Below are 20,023 nucleotides of genomic sequence, written 5' to 3'. Positions count from 1 at the left end.
CAAGTAGATAAATAGGTGGGAAGGTAAACGGTGTTTCTGTGTGCTGCTCTGGTTTGCCAGAAGCGGCTTTGTCATGCTGGCCACATGACCTGGAAGCTGTACACCGGCTCCCTCGGCCAATAATGCGAGATGAGCGCCACAACCCCAAGAGTCGGTCACGACTGGACCTAATGGTCAGGGGTCCCTTTACCTTTACAGTTATGTCACATATCTTTTGAATCTGGTATGTAAAGTTAAGGTGTACATATTTGTTTGAGTAATGCTGTGTCTGTGAATGTGTGCTCCATATCCCGATCCACCTCTGTGCTGGCAAGCAGCTTATCATCATGCTATGAGGGCATGTCCAGATAGTAGCGAGTTTGGGGTGGTCTGGGTACACTGGTGGGAGTGCCTGCAGCACCCCAATCTTGCTGACAACCTGCCCCACCGCTGCCAAGAGTTCTGGTGATGCCTCTCCCCCCAGTTGCTCCTGGTTGACAAGCATTTCATTGTTGATTTAATGCAGGAGACTTCCATTTGGGTTGATCCTGCAGCCTGTCCCACCTCATTCCCTCTCTCTGCAGCTGTTCACACCCCTTCACTTCTTGCTGCTTCCAGCCCATCTCTTAAAGGAGCTTCTCCCCGACCCAATGGTAAAGCCAGTGTGTGCAGCAAAATATACGGTACTTCCAGCCTCCAAACACTTATCTGCAAACAGAGCAGCCTGTGGCCATACAGATGTTGGTTATGTCTGCTGCAGCACATCATCACAGCCGAGCCAAGCACTTAGATCAGCTGTTCAGATATTCCCAGTTCAAGTTGTGGTAAGTGTGGGCTCCAATAAGCCTTTCTTGTAGATTATATTGTGGCTCTCAGCTCAGCCCAACTCTGTGCTGCATTGAGTTCCCTGGGTCATAGCAAGGTTGCTTTTGAGAAACAGCTTGATGGTTTCCAGACCACTAGGGTCAGAATCTTATCTCCTTTGACTCCCTTCCCTCCTTCCTTGGGTTTAGCTCCTGCCTCCTTTCTCAGCCTGATATGCTGGTTACTGAGCACTGACCTTCTGGTTTCTGGGTTACTGCTGGCTCCCAGAAATATGTACCATTAAATAAAACATTAACTAAAACAAAGCAATATTTTTGATCTTCTCTACTCCCTATTTATTTTGAATTGGTCAGCCTGCCTCTCTCAGTCATAGGCTAAGCAACAGTAACACTCCCCCCCCCCCCGCCACCCAATTTGTCATAAAATCAATCACCTTTTGCAGGCTTTGCAGTGTACAACTAACTATAGTTGGGGCACGCCCAACAAAACCAATCAAGATAACAATCATATTCGGCCACTCATCACTCTTCCAAAGCCCATACACATCAGAAGTAAGTTAATCACCTCAAATGAACACTTCAAATAATACAAGAATACAAATTGTCTCCCATGGTTGGACGCACAATTGTTCTGTGTGTACACAAAGCAAAATGCATGTAAGGGTGATAATTACCCATATTACTCCACACTATTTGCCTCTTTTCTTCAGATTCTTACTGTAAAAATATTGTTATGTTTAACCTGGAGGCAAAGGTTAATTCCGTGTCCAGGGCAGCTGTCTTTCAGCTCCATCTAGTACGCAGGCTGAGGCCCTACCTGCTGGCGGACTGCCTCGCCAGAGTGGTGCATGCTCTGGTTATCTCCCACTTGGATTACTGCAATGTACTCCACGTGGGGCTACCTTTGAAGGTGACCCAGAAACTACAGCTAATCCAGACTGCGGCGGCTAGACTGGTAACTGGGAGTGGCCGCCGGGACCACATAACACCGGTCCTGAGTGATCTACACAGGCTCCCAGTACGTTTCCGAGCACAATTCAAAGTGTTGGTATTGACCTTTAAAGCCCTAAACGGCCTCGGTCCTGTTTACCTGAAGGAGCATCTCCACCCCCACCGTTCAACCCGGACACTGAGATCCAGCGCCGAGGGCCTTCTGGGGGTTTCCTCGCTATGAGAAGACAAGTTACAGGGAAACAGGCAGAGGGCCTTCTCGGTAGTGGCACCCGCCCTGTGGAACGCCCTCCCACCAGATGTCAAAGAGAAAAACAACTACCAGACTTTTAGAGGGCATCTGAAGGCAGCCCTGTTCAGGGAAGCTTTTAATGTTTGATGGATTTCTATATTTTAGTATTTTGTTGGAAGCCGCGCAGAGTGGCTGGGGGAACCCGGCCAGATGGGCGGGGTATAAATAAATTATTATTATTATTATTATTATTATTATTATTATTATTATTATTATTATTATTTACCCAATTGTTCTGGGATATTCTAAACAGATTTTGCTCTCTTCTGCTTCCATACAAACTAACAGAGGCTAGAAAAGTTAGGTTTTTCTTTCTTAACGTTACAGAAACATCATTTTTTCAGCAATTAAATTAAATGAAAGCACCAAATTCAGTTCCTAGAGGACCACTGGACCCAGCGTTTAGAATCAACAAGCTGCACAAATCACTAGTATATTCTGTGAACACTGTTGCGTTTATATACTGTGCTTATGATGTCTGATTAGTAATGAGTGATAATTTGAATGTTTGGCTCCACTGAGATATAACTAAGTCAACAACTCCCCTATCAGTACCTGCTTACACCATGAGTGTCTGTCCTATATACTCAAATGGCTCCTAACCCCACATTTCCTGCCTTATTTGGTGGGTGGTTTTAAGGGGAATCTTTTTCCATTAGTAAATCAGATGTTGACTTCAAAATGTGTGGAAAATCCTTGCTTCTACTGGCCATTGCTTCCCCTCCCAGTTATTCTTAGCATCTCAGAGTTAATTTAAAGTGAATTTTTTAAGTAATAAAAATAAGCTTAAATGTATCAGCCCGGTCAAGATCCATGAGTAATAGTTTGTTGTAACAAAATCCATCTATTTTGATTTCAAAAACAGTATCATCGCCACCCACCCCAAGGCTGGAAAAATCCTTTCATGTGGCTGAAAAAGGATATAAATTCAAAAGTAATGTTTCTTTGTTTCTTTGTTTGTTTAAAAAAGGATCTAATATTATAAACTCCAAGGGCTGGTTCCCACACAAACAAGCAACCATTGTGTTCTTCATGCAACCACATACATGATCACATAAAGAAGCTTTGCTGATGACTAAGTGCTTTGCATAGAGACAGCAGCTACAATGTCTGTGGCTGCAGCAACTGCAGGGCTGGTTCATTAGTTGCCTTGCAAGCTCATGGGGCTCCCACTGGGCTGGGATGTGAACAACGAAGCCCAGGGCAGTCTTGAGCAGGTCGGGCGCCCTGGCGCTGAGGAGCGATGATCGCTCCGGAGCCCCCGCTCTCGCAGGGCGCAGCATGGCTTCCGCGTGGCTTCGCCACACAGCACCCCGCCTACTGGCCTGGCGCCCTGGCGCCCTGCGCCACCGGGACTCTAACTAGAGCCGGCCCTGACAGAGCCACATCCTCCACAAGGATGTAAATAATGGCAGCCACTCTCGCACTCCTCCAATGGAGGCATGGCAGTCCACACAAGAACCTGCCTTGTCTGTGAGCACAGTGGTGGCCCCATGAGTTTCAGGAAACAGCAGAAGTATAAAGATGCCTAAAGCAGAAATAAAATTATGCAGATTATTTCTTTACATGTTCAAGAACCAAAGTGCATGACTGTAGAATCAGTGTTGCTTGTCTGAAGTAGCCCTAATGACAGAAGGGACAAACCACCCTCTTCTAGTTTTATGAAATCTCATTTTTAATTATCAAGTAGCAAAACCATTCTTGTTTACATTTTTGTGGGACAGGCTGTCAAATAATTCCAGGTTGGCTATGGAACTGGCAAAACAAAACATAAAGCACATATAAATCTATCAGCGGGGGGCAGGGGGGAATCTTCCTTTTCCCTGCAGTATCCAACTCTGGAAAGTTACATAATTAACCAAACAGAGCTCTGCTTTCACTGTACAGTTAATAAAACACCATGATGTCACATAAGCTGCCTCTGCTCTAAGGCCAATTTATCCACAACTTATCCAAACATAGGCTGACAATTATACAAACCAACTTCTGTATCAGATCTACTTCCAACATAAGAGCACATTCAAAATGCTGAATATCCAAAAGCATGCCCTGTGCCTTATGAAGGCAGCAGGGTGAAGTGTTCACTTCAACTACATATTTCAAAGTAGCTGATTTTAGGGATGCCCAAGGATTTTTTAATTTTATGGCCCACATTTTTAAGCAAGCCCTACTGATTTGCACTTCCCAGTTTAATATATGGATCAAAACACAGTTATACTCTAGCTTTGCAGTTCTTCAAATGTGGGGGGGGGGGTGGAGTACCAAAACACATGCATACATTTTAGAATATTATTCTAAGGGTAGTAGTGGACCTGCTAAGAAAACCGCCTCTGCAGAATGTAACATCCAAGAAGGCTGGTAGGAATGGAGACGGTTATAATGCTTTGGTGACCACCATGAATAACATCAAATGGGGTGGGAGGGTAGGAGAATTCATGCAAGTGAGATGTGGGGTGGGCTTTTAGATGTGCAGAAGAAGAATGAGACCAGTGGTGTTGACCAGAGAAAGAAAGATGATGGTTCAGCATCAAACAGCTTTGCAGGAAACCTGTAGGGACAGTAATTAAACATATTTGGTTGCTCACCTTGATGGACAAGGCGTGAGTCAGGGAGCTTTATATGTAGCAGATATGAAAGCTGGAGGGTAAGCTTTGAGGCTGACAAGCAAGTGGCTGGGGGCCAATGTCCAGCAGGACAGAAAGATAATATGGTACCTCCCTCAATGGCAAGTTCCCCACACTGAATAAATGCAGAAGACATGGGGAAATTTACCAATCAGACAAGGGCATGAGACTGGCTCTTTGTGCCACCCATTCCTCTAGGCCATGAAGTTTCTGTTGTGTGAATGTCTCAGCTGCAACCATCCACAGTTCCAACCAACAGTCCTAGTGCCATATGGTGACACTGCTTGGTGTGGGGTAGTGGTGACAGGAGTGAGAATTGGCTGTGTGCTACCTCACACACAGCATGCCATAATGTGCCACTTGTTTTATTATCTTGCCAGCTCTTCCAGTGACTTAACCAAAGTGGCTTTGTGGCTGAGCAGGGATCTGAACCCACATTCTATACATCTAGCTTAATATTCTCTGGGCTGGCAGATGTTCCCACCCCCACGTATGAAGGACAGAACACCTATCACCAGCAACTCTTCTTCGCAGACATTTTAAATGTCTTCCAAATTGATATTCTGCAATAGGACATCCAGAGGGAAACATAGAGAGGGCAACCCTGTTGAGGCAAATGTTTCTAATTACATTAGCTATGTCTGTGCCAGTGATTCATAACCGCTAGACTCTATTGAGACTCCACAGTAGACAAGTGTTGAAATGAGCTTCTTGTCTGAAAATAGAAAGGGAGGGTGGAATACGGGGGGGGGTTTAAAAAAAGAAACAATAGACAAAACTCTTTAGAGTTGTACCAATTATTCAGTAAGGGCTGTAACTAAGCAGTGGGGCATCTGCTTTGCATACAGAAGGCCCCGGGTTCAGTTTCTGTCAAGCTGGTAGGGCTGGGAATGCCCCCAGTCTAAAACCCTGGCAAGCCTCTGCCAATCAGTGTCGGCAATACTGACCTAGATGGTATATTTGTCTGACATGGCATAGGGCAGCTTCCTATATAATGTTGAACTACGTCTTATTCCAGATATCCTTGACTTGATGGCCCAAATAATTGAGACTGAGATACAGGGGTTTGTTTGCTTTTAAAGTACATCTGAGAACATCAGTAAACTGCAGGTGCACTCTATACCTCTCAACATGGTACTGGCAATGTCCCAAGGGCATCTCTTCCCATATGAGCCCTGATATAGGAGAGGGCCCCAACGCTAGGGAGATCAGCTTGGCAGGGACCTAGGAAGGTGGTCTTTTCTGCCATGGAATTTTGTTGTAGGGGTTGGATTGTTCGTTTTGTTGGGGTTAGGATGGGTTATTCTTTCTGTCCAAGTGCAAAATACGTAAACAGCATGTCAGTACAGGTGAGTGAGTACACGAATGTACAAATCATCACAATCTTCCTTAAAAATACACAGAAACAGAAGCCTAGTCATTTCTCAGTTGCTCCTTCCATATCTTGTAAAGAGAAAACAGTTGCCTTTGTATACGTGTATACTTCTCAGCACATGCATTTTGTGATCATGTTGGGGACGCAGGTGGCGCTGTGGGTTAAACCACAGAGCCTAGGGCTTGCTGATCGGCGGTTCGAATCCCTGCGACGGGGTGAGTTCCTGTTGCTTGGTCCCTGCTCCTGCCAATCTAGCAGTTCAAAAGCACGTCAAAGTGCAAGTACTGCAGATAAATAGGGACCGCTACAGCGGGAAGGTAAATGGCGTTTCCGTGTGCTGCTCTGGTTTGCCAGAAGCAGCTTTGTCATGCTGGCCACATGACCTGGAAGCTGTACGCCAGCTTCCCCGACCAATAATGTGAGATGAGCGCGCAACCCCAGAGTCGGTCACGACTGGACCTAATTGTCAGGGGTCCCTTTACCTTTACTTTATCTATACCAAAGAGCACAGTTAAAGCATGAAAGGCTGCCCTAAGAAATTTACCCAAGCCTGCTGGCACGTTGAGGGTGCTTTAAGACATTCCTGTTCAGGCATGCTCTAATGCGGCCTGAATCCTGTGGGTCTACATGGATATGGATAAATGCAGGAAGCCTCTTTATGTGGGGTGTGCAACCTAATTTGGTCCTGATGTGTGGAACTAGCACGCCTTGTAGCACCCCCTTGCATACACTGTGGAGAATGGAAATGCTCAACTGATTCCCCCAAATTACAGCCAGCTCAATGTCCCCTAAAATAGTTTGCTCATATCGTGGCACTCTCCTCTAAATATACTAATTTGTCAAAGCTTGGACAAGTCCATGCTAGACAGAGAATTACTGCTATGATTCTAGTATCAACGTTTTTGCTGAATGATCATAAAATTCCCTTTTAGCCCAATGGCTCATCACAAATGCGTTTGGCAAATCCGCGCTGAAGGAAAATATGTACATGATGAGAGACACACCCTCCAGCTGCACAGTATGGACAGCCACATTCTTCTCGGATCAAAGAGTAATTGCATTATGGATTTGAATGGAAGCAAAGGGCTCATGTCAGAGCCATCCTTTTTTTCCTCCTCTTCTCCCATCAACAAAGAAGCACAGTATAGAATCTCCAGTATATTCTGCTGGAGAACAATTAAGTTCTCTATTTTTCTCACACACACACACACACACGGTAGCTGATATTAAAGTTCTGTTTACACGATTATTTGCATGCTAATGGGTATATCATATATACCCATTAGATTAGAGCCCCCTCTCCCACCTCGCTCTTCCTGTAAATGGACATGTGATCCCATCCGCAATCTGGCTTAATAGAGGAAGTGAGAAACCACAAACTGATGACTAAAGGACCAGGGATACACCAAAAATGCAAGGCAGACGGACAGTGCAGGGAACTTGGGGAAGGGTAAAGCTTGAGGGAGAAAGGAAAACATACACTCTACACAAAAAAACAGATTTCTTTTGTCGTGTTTCTACCTGTTGCATTCCATAACCCTTTTCTATTAATCATTTCAGGGCTACTTCCTAAGGCTCACTTAGTAAAAGAGTTCATGTTTTGAAGGCCATCTGCAGGAAACAGCACTGGAATCCTATCAAGCATAACATGATGCCTTTTGGATTTCCAACTCAACAGTCAACAAAGGAAAGTTCAGAGAGGAACTTCTTAATCAAGTCCACAAACTCACTCCAATTTCTGATTTGTTTATACATGTGAGAAGCAAAACAGTCCCTGGCAAGATAAGGGATGGCTGACTCACATGTTCATCATTATGGGATCAGTGGTCATGCAAACAGTAATATGGCTGCTATCTTGGGTTGATGGGAGTTCCCAGCTGCATAAGAAATAGTGGCCTATGAAAAGCATTGCCAGGTCATGTCCCTGAGTTCTTGCACGTGTCTCAATACAGTGGAAGATGGAGCCATTGCAGGCTGCTCCATCCAGCATGTTGCCCAACCTCCTTTCCCATCTGCTGTTGCACCAACCTGGAGTCATGATTATTGCAAGACATGGATAATAGGATGGTAGGGAGAACAGGAGGGGGAGCTGTTATGTCTCACCCTAAAATTTTAAAAAGTGCAAACATATTCTAACTTTCCTTTAGTAAACAGTGTACAGTAGTTCTATTGGAGCACCATAAAGATTTGGTTCCTTGTGCTGCTTGACAACCCCGCCAAGAAATCATTTCCTACAGCCTAAATCCAACAAGAAGTTAGGTCTGCTTAAGCAAGCCCATTGAAACTGGAGAGCTTATGCATGCCTAATGCTATGCTAGATTCAGCGCTGTATCTATTACCATACTGCTCGACTCCTCTTCTATTCCTCAGTCCAGCACTACGTTGGTGGCTGGCCTGCTTGAAATTGCTCTACGTTTTTAGTTTTAATGTCATTGGTTGAAAGTACAGCCTTCCTACTTCCGTTCACAGAGAATGTTTTCTTCTTGCTTACTCTAGTTACTGGATTTTACTCTCCGCAGTGGTTGGCCGAATTGCATATTTAATATCCACAAAGGTTGGCTGGATTGCAAGCTAAATATCCACACCAGCAATGAACTTTGGGACTGGCCCAACCACATGACAGAGTGAGGTAAGCACCTCAAGTAGTAGATTTGAGGGTTTCATGGAAGGACATCAAATGGATAGTTTATTTAATTTATTACTATTGTATTTTTGCTGCCAGGGAAGGAGAGGGGTGCTTGTGAGGTTTCCTGTATCAAAATAATTTGATTTCAAAATAATTTTACCAGACTTGGGTATTGTGCACCTTGACTGGTGGAGGGGGCAGCCATATTTTTTGCTCCTTTTTAGGCTGGCCCTGTTTCCAACTATGCAGAAATAGCAAGCACACTGTTGTGGTAACGTTCAAATTGGTCCTAAGTCTGCACTGGGGAGAAAAAATCCTAGTTTAAAAAAAAGTGGGTGGGGTGGAGTGGGGTGAGGGATAGTTCCCCCCCTTTCCCTGATAAATACTCTGTGCCTTTAATGTTAACTAAACCACTTCTGTTTCCCTGGAGAATTGTTGCTGTAATTCCTGCATTTGTCTAAGCATATCTAGAAAATTACACTTACTGTTACTGCTGACAAACGTTAACAGTCATTCAAGTGAATTTAGCCGTCTGGAGTCTTCCGTGAACTTTAAAAAGACTGTTTCATTCCGCCCTCCGCCCACCCTCCCCAAATTCCATTTTTTTTCCTGGAGCTTGTGTGACCCCGTGGAGGTTACACCTTTCCTGGAAGACTAGCAGGCTTCAACTCATGCCTGGCAGCCAGCCAGCACTGCACACATTCATAATTAGGTGCAGACTGCCCCTTCCAAGAGGACGTGTTGAGGCCACTTTCCTAGGGTGCTTTATGCAAGGTCTATTGAATGCTAACATCTGCAGGGACAGGCATCGGACTGATTTGAAAGTCTTCCTCGTGCGAATGAAGGGGCTGCAAACAAAGGCTGGATAGTTTTGCATACGCTTGATCTACACAAACCCATGGGATTATGACAAAACAGACTTGCAATGTCTTTCATACATGACAGTGTGAATCATTTTCTCTACAAGGAAATTATCTCCCCAGAAAGCACCCCTCAGTTTACTATCAAGAAATTCAAAAGAAGAGAAGAGACCACTGTGCTATGCAGTAAAAGGGATAATCCCAGGAAAAGGGATCATGATAAATCTTGTGTCTGATTTTCATGGAGGCACTATGAATTACTAGGAAACTCAAGTTTAGTTAAGAGCAAATAGACTGGGTCACCCAGTAATCTATCCCAGTGTTTCTCAACCAGTGTGCCTCCAGATGTTTTGGGACTACAACTCCCATCATCCCTAGCTAGCAAGACCAGTGGTCAGGAATGATGGGAGTTGTAGTCCCAAAACATCTGGAGGCACACTGGTTGAGAAACACTGATATATCCAGTCCACTAACCTGCCTCTGACAACAACCACATCCATTCCCTATTCTCACTAGCTCTTTCCAGACTCAAGAGGCTCCAGGAATTCAAAATACAACATAAAAATTGGATACCTTGCACATCCAGTAGTGCAGATGCCCACACTCTGAGAAAGGCTTCTCATATGTGGCTGGATGTTTTCCCCATAAAATATTTTTATGTCAACAGAACATTATTGAGACAACATTATCTAAGGACTGTTTATTTTAGGAGATGAATGACCAGGCGTACAAATTGATTTGCAAATTTGGAATTCTGTTTTTCTGCCAGAAGGAGTCACACAGTCACCATCTTTCAGGAAGATGCAGGTCAAAGCAGCAATTTAAAGTTGCAAAGCAATGATTTAGGGGCGTCAGAGGCAGTACCAGTTGCTGGAAACCACAGGAAGATAAGAGTGCTGTTGTGAGCTAAAGTCCTGCTTTTAGATTTCTCAGAGGCATCTGGTTGTCTACTGTGAGAACAAGGTGCTGGACTAGATGGCACACTGGCCTGATCCCGAAGGCTCTTCTTGTGTTCTTATATAAGGGTGGATTAGAAGTGACACCAGATGTAAACAAGTGTTAGGAAACTGACTTACTTGAAGCATGGACACTCTAATCCAATACGGTATACATTGACAGGCATCAATGCCCTAGACAGGGGACTTTCTCAGTCTTAGGGGCAGATAGTTGGAATTTGAACCTGGGACCTCCTGTATGTAAAGCATGTATTTTACTACTGAGCAATGACCCTTCCCCAGGGGAAAGGGAGAATTTAGGATAAGGTGCTGTCATCATAGCTGCCAAGTTATCCCTTTTTTAAAGGGATTTTCCCTTATGCTGAATAGGCTTCCTCGTGAGAAAAGGGAAAACTTGGCAGCTATGGCTGTCATTCGTGCGGTGGGATTGACTTCCTCTGATCTTGGTTTAAGCAGGATAGCAAACCAAAGTCAAAATCTGGCTTGTAGACCTGAGTTGGAAATGACACAGTATGGTTTTCTGCAGATTTCTGAGAAAGGAAATCCCAAAGTGCATCTCAGGGGCTCGATAGACCTCTTGCTTTTACAGCACTCCTGGTACTATGAAAACAGGGCAGCTGTGAAGCTGGCAAACTATGTTTGGCCTGCTGGGTAACAAGAAGCACAGGACATCTGCCACACAGCACCCCAATCCCAACAGAGATCCATCTGCTTCACAGCACTGTATTTTCTTCAAACCACTCAAGTACTTACGTTGATTTGCCGCAGATTTTCCTATGGTACCACATTTTGCAGTTTGGCAAGTATTTCTGGTTTGTTCCCATGAGCTTCAGCACAGCACACACATTGGGACTACAGGTAAAGGAGAGAAATATATATATATTGAGTTCCCTATACATACCCTGGCACTCAAAGACGTTTTGTCAATAATAAGTATTAAAAGGAGGACTGTATTTATAAAGAAGGAATCATTACTCTCACAGTTTCCATGAGATCAGAATATAAGTCATAAATGAAGCTGAAATGTGAAAGACCTTTCTCTTCACTAAGCCAGGTTAGATTTCCCCCACCCCTATTTCACCCTTCCTTTGAATGCATTCAAACTTTGTATATTTCCACTAGGGCAAGTGATCCCCTGAGTGTGTGAGCAAATGTGAGTTATAACTTAGGAAGAAATTTTCATCCAATTTAAATTAACATTATTTCAGTTTTGATGAGGAAAAGGACATGGATGACAGCTGATTGACAGGGGCTTGGAAGAGAGCCTGCCTGCTACCTTCCTGCATCAAAGTTCATCACCCATTGATAGAAGGAAGCTCATGGGGAACAGTTCACACAGAGACAGAGACAAACTGGGGGGTGGGGGTGGAGAAGGCTTCTGTGTGGCTTGACACAAATGCACAAGTGTGAAGGTTCCCAGAGAGATCTTGGCCACTGTAAACTCAAAGGCAAATCTTGGCAACAGCCCATGGTTTGTGAGGAATACAACAAACCATAAACCTTGGCTCAGATAACACACCATGGCTTTACATCACAGCAGCAGGACCAGAGGAGCAAAGCAGTTCTCTATGGGATCCTGCACACTTAACACATTTGCACCCAAGCTATGGTTTTAGTTTAGCATTGCTTGTAAATAAGCTGATGATAACGATGGAAAACACAGAGTAATGTGAAAAGGGCCTTTCCTTCAAGTAACCACAGGGGGCAAGCAATAGAAGGATGGGCTACTTGCATGAGAAGTGTTTTTCTTTCCCTTTCACCCTGTGATAGGAACCTCATAGTGACGTATGTGAGAGAGAAGGAAAGAGCAAAAATGAAGCAATGATGTGGACTGAGCTGACTGCATTGGTCTTTCATATTAAAAAGTCAGCATGCAAGTGACCAGTTCCACCCATCTGTTTGAGATATTCACATACAACACCACAACACGATGGGACAACAACCAAGAGAAATGAATCTTATACTACCAAGTGAGTGTGTGGGTGACTGTGAATGAGGAAAGGTGATGATAAAACAGTGGCTAACACAGGATCTAACCAAGATACATAATCTAGTCCCCGTGTTAACAATGATACAGTGCTGGGATAGGATGTGGGAAGCCCATATTGAAATCTTCACTTAGCTACAAAGCTTACTTGTTGGCTTTGGGCAATCATTATCTCTCAGCCTACCCTACACCACCAAGCTGTTAGAAGGATAGAATGCTCCCCTAAACTCATTGGAAGAAAGGCAGGAAATGACCAATGTCAATTCCAAATACGGTACCTGATCTATGAAATAGAAGCAGCATTTCTGGCTATCAGAACTACTTGATAGCTATATATTTAATTTCATCCAGTTGTCCCCTTGTTTTTAAGTTAATTTGTGGGTGGGTTTTTTTAAAAAAAAATGCTAGTGGGCATCACCATAGCTGCCAAGTTTTCCCTTTTCTCGCAAGGAAGGCTATTCAGCATAAGGGAATTTCCCTTAAAAAAAAGGGAGAACTTGGCAGCTATGGGCATCACCCTTGATGGGTTAATAATGAACCACACTGCTTAGGTGGAAACCGTCAAGATGAATTAGTCTTACTATAGTAAGTGAAGTGTCTCATGTGAGGGTCAGGATAAGTATTATGATCTATCTAAAGGTCCCCAAGAAAGGAATCCCAGAGCACATTCGCAGTTAAGCCTGTGCCTGCCTGTTCCTTCCCAACTTGCACCAGAATTCTCCGAATTGAATGCCCCTAAAAGGACCACACTTGTGACTGTTTACACACCAACGAAAAGAGCATCGAGAGAACTGCATTCTATCAACACTCGGATCCCTCTGACTTAACAGCTCCTATTGTAGTACTGCCTTCCTCAATCTGTCCCTCCAAAAGTCTTGAACTTCAGCCTCCATCAGCCACAGCTAGCATAGCCAACCATCATGGAGGATGGGATCTGCAGTGCAGCAAAATCTATATAAATACTTAAGAGGAAACAAATAGGCCTTTTAGAATTTGCCCCCAAACGACTAAAGTGATTTGTTTCCTTCATACTCAAAGCCTTCCAGAAGCTTTTCCATTCCTGCATATATCAGCTTGGTTTGATTCATATTTGTTTGGTTTCAGTATGCCTGAAGTTCCCCTTAATGCCATCAGCCTCATTAAATTCACTAGTGGCATGAGCCTAAAATGTGCTATTTCAACAGCTGTGCTTAAAGAGCTTATACATGTTCATGCCATTTAGGACAGAAATGCTAACCAGCTCTGCTGGTGATCAGAATGAAGTGACTACCTTAGGTAGTTGATTTTGAGTGTCATTTAATTTATTATTGCTTGCATTTTTACTGCTAGGAAGGGGAAAGAGTCATTAGTGGGGTTTCTGCCTCAGGTGCCAAACTAACATAGCTGGCCTGGGCACTGAGCACCTTAATTGTAAAAAAAAATGGGGGGGGAGAGAAGCAACCACATTTATTGTTCTGCCTTAGTTCACTTTATCTGTAGATCTGGCTTGGCAGGGGTAAGTTTGGAAAGGTGAGCACAAATGAACAATTTCACAAACACTTGGCTAACTGAACCTTTGTCCATTTAAATGTAAGGCAAATGTTGGCAAGAACTGACTTTCAGTAATCTGAACACAATATTGGATGCATTCTTTAAAGAGAGAGACAGTGAGAAGTGCAGCCAGTCCATTAAAGGTGGGTGTTGGGGCTAGCGGCAGTATACTATGCCTCGTGGGTAGCCAACCTAATTCATACAGCACTCTTCTCAAGGCAGGAAGAGTTCTATGAAACTTGAAAACAGACTGTCTGAACCATCCCATGCAGTAAATGAAAAGAAAGAAAGAAAGAAAGAAAGAAAGAAAGAAAGAAAGAAAGAAAGAAAGAAAGAAAGAAAGAAAGAAAGAAAGAAAGAAAGAAAGAAAGAAAGAAAGAAAGAAAGAAAGAAAGAATCTTGCCTCCTTTCCTTTCAGACCTACCTAATGGAGAATAAATAACTGGCAGGAGAAAGAGCCTCACTCTTTTGGGAAACACAGCTCATCTCCACAAGCCATTTGATCCCCATTGACCACAATCCAAGTGGATCCCCCAGCTGTTTAAAACTTGCTTTTTAATCCATGGATTGGGATTTTCTCCTCGTTTTCCATGCCCCTCCGACCATCCCTTAAATGGATTACAGTACAACAGGACAGGCGACGCATTTAGGGACCAAAAGCCATTTCTGTGGGACCCCAAATCTAAACTGCGATCTGAAAAAATAATCTTAACTCGGGAAGCAGCAGAGCGACAGCGAAACACCTTCAGCCCATCATGTGGCCAATGCCTCGCGTTCACCAGACCGTCGCACATCCGTTCTGAGGCGAACGTGTGGAAACCGTCTCCCGCCTTTTGCCCGAGCGAGGCACACGCGCGACGCCAGCGTGCAAGAGGCACCCGGTCCCGCGGGTTGGGTGGATCACCAGATCACTCCGTCCCTCTTCCCCCCCCCCCCGATTTAAGCTCAGAGACCTACCCTTGATGCCTGCCCCGGATCCGGCTGTGATGCAAGATCTGCTGGTAAGGGGTCCGAGTGGCAGCCCAAGAGACGCTGACCCACAGAGCCAGGGCCAAAGGCAGCAGCAGTCCCGAGCGCATCGTGACGGAGGGGAAAGAAGACCCGCGGAGACAAGCGGCGGCGGGACGGCGGAGGGGGTCCGAGCGGCAGCGGAGTGAGCCGCTCCCCCTGACGCGCGGCGGAGTTAAATAAGGGCGTGAGGAGCGAGGGGGCGGAGACAGGCCCCTCCGGCGGGACGGCGCTCGGGGGTGGGGCGGCGGCAGGCCAGGGGGCGGACAGGCCGGGAGGCGGGTGGGGTCACCTGAAGCTGCTCTCGCCACTTTCTCCGCCCGCCGGCCCCTCCAGCCTTCCTGCAAACTCCGGAGCGAGTTTTCCGCTGGCTGGAAGGTCGGCCTGGCGGGGTCTGGTGGAAATCTCCGGTCCTTTGCTACCTCCTTTGCACACTCGCTACCTGCCGCCACCATTTGCTCCACTTCGGGTTAAGAAGGGGACCCTGAACTCTTTTGTCCCTGGTTTGACTGCCCCATGGGAAGTCCTCAACAGGGAGGAGGCGTCGGAACCGCGCCGTCGTTTGTCCCCCTGGGGTGAAAGACAGAGGAGACCCCTCCCATTCAGCCAAGGGCTTCTGGAGGAATAGTAGGGGCAGTCTGAAGAGAGTGTGTGCTTTAAAATGTTTTTGTTTTTGTTTGTTTTTGCTAAAAACAAACAAACCCCGAAGCCTTCCTCTTAGGAATTCAAGGTGCCAAATCCCAAGGGAGTACTGTAGAAGTATTTATGTATGAGACCAAGCATGTTATTGGCCCAGAGATGGAAAGAAGATAAAGTTCCTACCAGAGAAGAATGACAGATCAAGTTGATGGATTATGCCGAAACGGCTAAAAGGACCAGAAGAGTCAGAAATCAGAAAGACAAAAAATTTAATAAGGGAATGGGGAAAATGTGTAACCTATCTTAAAAACCATTGTAAACAGTTAAAATGTGCTCTGCCACTAGCTCACTAGTGTGAGTGAGGAAGGATAATATCAATATATCCTCTCCTACTATCCTCAACATTCCCACAACTCTAAGTTCTCCATCTATGGGAGGTGAGAGTGAGAGAGAGACCTGTTTCATGATGAAGTTTTTGTGGGACCATCAGCACAATAAAAGACTGGGAAACAGTTTGCAAAAGATAGACAATCACATGCACCATTCATAATTTCTGTAGTGCTTACTTTGTGCCTAGCAGTACACCTGCATGTCAACAAGGGTGATCTGGTAGACTACACACACACACACACACACACACACACACAGGACTTACAGTTTTTGACTTCACCTAAGCCTCAGTATTACACTTTAGTCAAGCAGTGTTCCGCTTCCTACTTGCTGAAGCAGCTTGTCTTAGAATCCTAGAATTGTAGAGGGTCCTCTAGTCCAGACCCCTGCAATGCAGGAATCTTTTGCCCAATGTGGGGCTCAAACACATGACCATGAGATTAAGAGTCTCATGCTCTACCAACTGAGCTATGCTCATGAACATTCAACTCTACTGCCTCCACTTATTTTTGGTAGTGAGGAAATCAGCGTAGGTGGCAGTGGGTGTACTAGATCCCAAGCGGAGTGGCCATTCCTGCCTCAAAACAAAGGGAAGGAAAATGAAATATGGGTGAGCAATATTGACAACCTTTTTAAAATTTTCAATTGTGATTGGCAATAGGTCTCTAGGAGTATGATTAACACCAAGTGATTGTTTTCTGCACAATCATTTGGGAATACCTTTTTCGTTGTCCCAACTTCCTGAATATGCTGGAAATATTGACTATTCACACGCAGACATAAAAATGCTTTTTATACACATTTTCAAACCAAGAAGCAGCCAAGAAATGGCAGCTGTTCCAGTACAAGTCAGGAAGCTAATTTCTCCCAAAGGTATCATGGGGCCAAACAGAAGAAGCCTTTAGTGATGACAAAGCTTTAATATTTGGAAAGCATTCCCTCTTTTTTCCTTTCGTAAGCAAAATATGAAGAGCAAATGACTGAACATTTTGCTCAGGCATACTGCTGTTCTTGTTATGTGAACTGCATAGGACAGCCTCACAGTTGGTAGCCAAATAAAAAAATTCCTTCAGGAGCACCTTAAAGACCAACTAAGTTTATATTTTGGTATGAGCTTTCGTGTGCATGCACACTTCTTCAGATACACTAGAAACAGAAGTGTCAGACCCTATATATATACAGAGGGTGGTGGGGGTGGGTGGGAATGGGTGATGGGCTGATGGAAGTGGTAAACCTGTAGATGGCTGTTAATGGCTGCTGATGGCTGCAATTAGTCCTGGGGGGGGAGATGTATCTCATTATGCATGATCAAGCTTTCTTTAGCACCTCAGCCCTTGCTTCCCCCCCCCGGACTAATTGCAGCCATCAGCAGCCATTAACAGCCATCTACAGGTTTACCACTCCCATCAGCCCATCACCCATTCCCACCCACCCACCCCCAGCACCCTCTGTATATATATAAGGGTCTGACACTTCTGTTTCTAGTGTATCTGAAGAAGTGTGAATGCACACGAAAGCTCATACCAAAATATAAACTTAGTTGGTCTTTAAGGTGCTACTGAAGGAATTTTTTTATTTTGCTTCGACTCAGACCAACACGGCTACCTACCTGTAGTTGGTAGCCATTTAGGGAGAATAACTAGGACCTTTTTCATGGGTTTCTGCAAGTGGGGAGAGCAGAGTTGACTTTGAAACCCACAAGTAGAAAACATAAATGGATATAAAGAGTTTCCCGGAATAATGAAGTATGTGCAATAATAACCACAGTGATTTCCACAAAGTATTTTTATCTTCTATTTTTATTCTCCACAAAGTGTGCTTATTTTTGTTTCAGTTTTCACTTCTGGTGAGAATGTTTTCTCCCTGTGATTTCTGGCCACCAGATGAGGTACACCTGCATGGTCCTTAGGGCTTACCCAGGTTTTGTAACATAACACCTTGTCCTTTTCAGAATCATGGAGCTTTCTTAGACATTTTTGGTCTCTGGGCTACCGCATCCAAGTGTTTTCCTTCATAGACACCAGATAATTCTGATGTGGTTTCTCTTGACCATGAGCTTGTTGAAGATTCATTCCCCATGTCTGCAGTCATAGGATTGTTGTCTATCACATGACGGTGTATGTTTTGATTCCACAGAGTGGGAGGTGATGGAGACAGGGTTTTGTGTTACTGTGTTCCGTGAAGTGGGACTATTGTCCTTTGTTCTTTCTCATTGCTGTCTGATGCTAAAGAGAGAGGGAGCCATGTTGCAGTGCTCCGAGTGTGTTTATATGTAAATAAACGTAGATTATCCAAATGATGTGCTACTGAGTTCTGTTAGGCAAAGTGCGAATCCGTAAGTGTGCTGATGTTTCTTGGCATCAGTCGCTGTGATGTTTGGGCTGGAGAAAGCTTTTGAAGCTCCTGAATGATCGACCAGGAGGGAGGGAACATTCCAGTCCGGCATGTGCCTCTGCCAGGGTTCTACTCAAAAGTAGGAGATCCAACAGAGCTACATAGATAACTTGGATTCCAATCTGCAGAATCAGATTTCATGTGTGATGCCTTTGGTGTAACAACAATCCACCACCAGCAAGTGTAAGAAAGCAACAAGCGATTATCCCATCAAGTAAAAATTCCATGTAAATAGCACCTTACAGCTCCTAAACCTGTTCTGGGGTTTCCCCTCAACCTTCTGGAGCAGATTTAGGCAGCAATGTAGGGGTATGTGGGGAGAGGAGGAAAGGGGGGGGAGGTCCTGTTGAGTGAGTGAACCTTATGCCATGCATGCAACAACTTAGCTAAATCCCACCCAACATAAATTAGTGATCATACTAAAACTTTTCATTTATTTTTCCACGACAGGGACTCAAGATGTTTCACAGAAAAAATAAGAACAGCTAAAAACATAGGTAGGAGTCATTAAAAACAGTTAAACATTAATAGATTTAAAACTCTCTTTCTCTCTCCCTCTAAGATCTATTAAAAACATACAGGTAATTACTGTACAATAAAAACACCATGACACCAGCCCTTGCATTAAAAGCAGTCAGTCCCCAAGCAGGTCTTCCACCTGCTGGCAAAAGGACAACAAGGAGGGAGACGGTCTAAATTCTCCAGTCAGGGAGTTCCAAAGGCAGGTGCTTGCTAGCTTCTTGTCTGACATCAAAGATCTCAAGGGACCTTCAAAACAGATTTATTTCATCAGGAAGCCTGATAACACAGGTTCCTCATAGCAAGTAGGCTTTTAAGTGTGTTCAACATCAAGCCCTTGGAAGTTAAGCCACCAGAAAAGGCTCTTTCATGTTTGGTGGCAATTGGACACAGATCAATAGGGCTTGCTTCCTAGCAAGTGGACAAAGGAGTGTAGACACAATCTCTACAGCTGCAATTCAAAAAATGTCATAATTCTGACGGGGAAGAAGAGCGTACTTCTGGAAGTCTGTGTGTTGTTGGGTGGGTGGGGGGTTGTGACAACTAATCACGCACTAAATCCAAGGAGAAAACAGTCCACTGAATTGGCTTTCCCATTGAAACTGTTTCCCTTGAAGTTGTACCCCTTTTCAGTATTTTTGTTGTTGTTGTATGTAATAAGCATGGAAATAATCATAGAAAAAAATAAAACAATTAAAAAAGAAAAGAAAACTTCAGTTGAGTGAGCGCCTGCATTAAAAATGTTTGAAGTAGCTCCATCTGCATGTTCACATCTCCTTAGCCTGCATCACTGACGAGATGTGTGTTGTGCTGCTAGATGTAGTCAGGTAGTTCTTCTTTACCACTTACAATGCCATAAAGAACACACTTTGGTAAGACTGTTCTGCCAGGCTTATATGAGCTGGAAAGATGCAGCTAGACTTTTCAAGCTGAACTTTTTATTGTGAAAAGAAAGAAAGAGCAGCTGTTGCTAGTTTAAGATGACTCATGGGTAGGTTTCCTTAGCATGTCAGCTTCAACATGGGTGGTCGCAGCTCCCAAAAAGATGTGTGTGTGTGTGTGTGTGTGT

At 44.4% G+C, this 20,023-nt stretch overlaps 1 protein-coding gene across 1 annotated transcript in view; it reads right to left on the bottom strand.

Moving 5' to 3' along the window:
- Positions 1–15,148, bottom strand: part of TGFBI (transforming growth factor beta induced) — a 43,064-nt gene extending 27,916 nt beyond the window's left edge. The window contains exons 1-2 of the mRNA XM_088661932.1: positions 14,962–15,148; positions 11,241–11,339 (exon numbers count right to left, since the gene is read on the bottom strand). Of these exons, the coding sequence (XP_088518058.1) occupies positions 11,241–11,339; positions 14,962–15,083 (221 nt within the window). The 5' untranslated portion in view covers positions 15,084–15,148. The remainder of the gene's footprint in view (positions 1–11,240; positions 11,340–14,961) is intronic.
- Between the last annotated feature and the right edge of the window lie 4,875 nt (positions 15,149–20,023).

Source organism: Zootoca vivipara, chromosome 2 (assembly GCF_965207765.1).
Source record: "Zootoca vivipara chromosome 2, rZooViv2.hap1.1, whole genome shotgun sequence".
Taxonomy (NCBI): Eukaryota; Metazoa; Chordata; class Lepidosauria; order Squamata; family Lacertidae; genus Zootoca; species Zootoca vivipara.
This window is presented reverse-complemented; position numbering and strand designations above follow the sequence as displayed.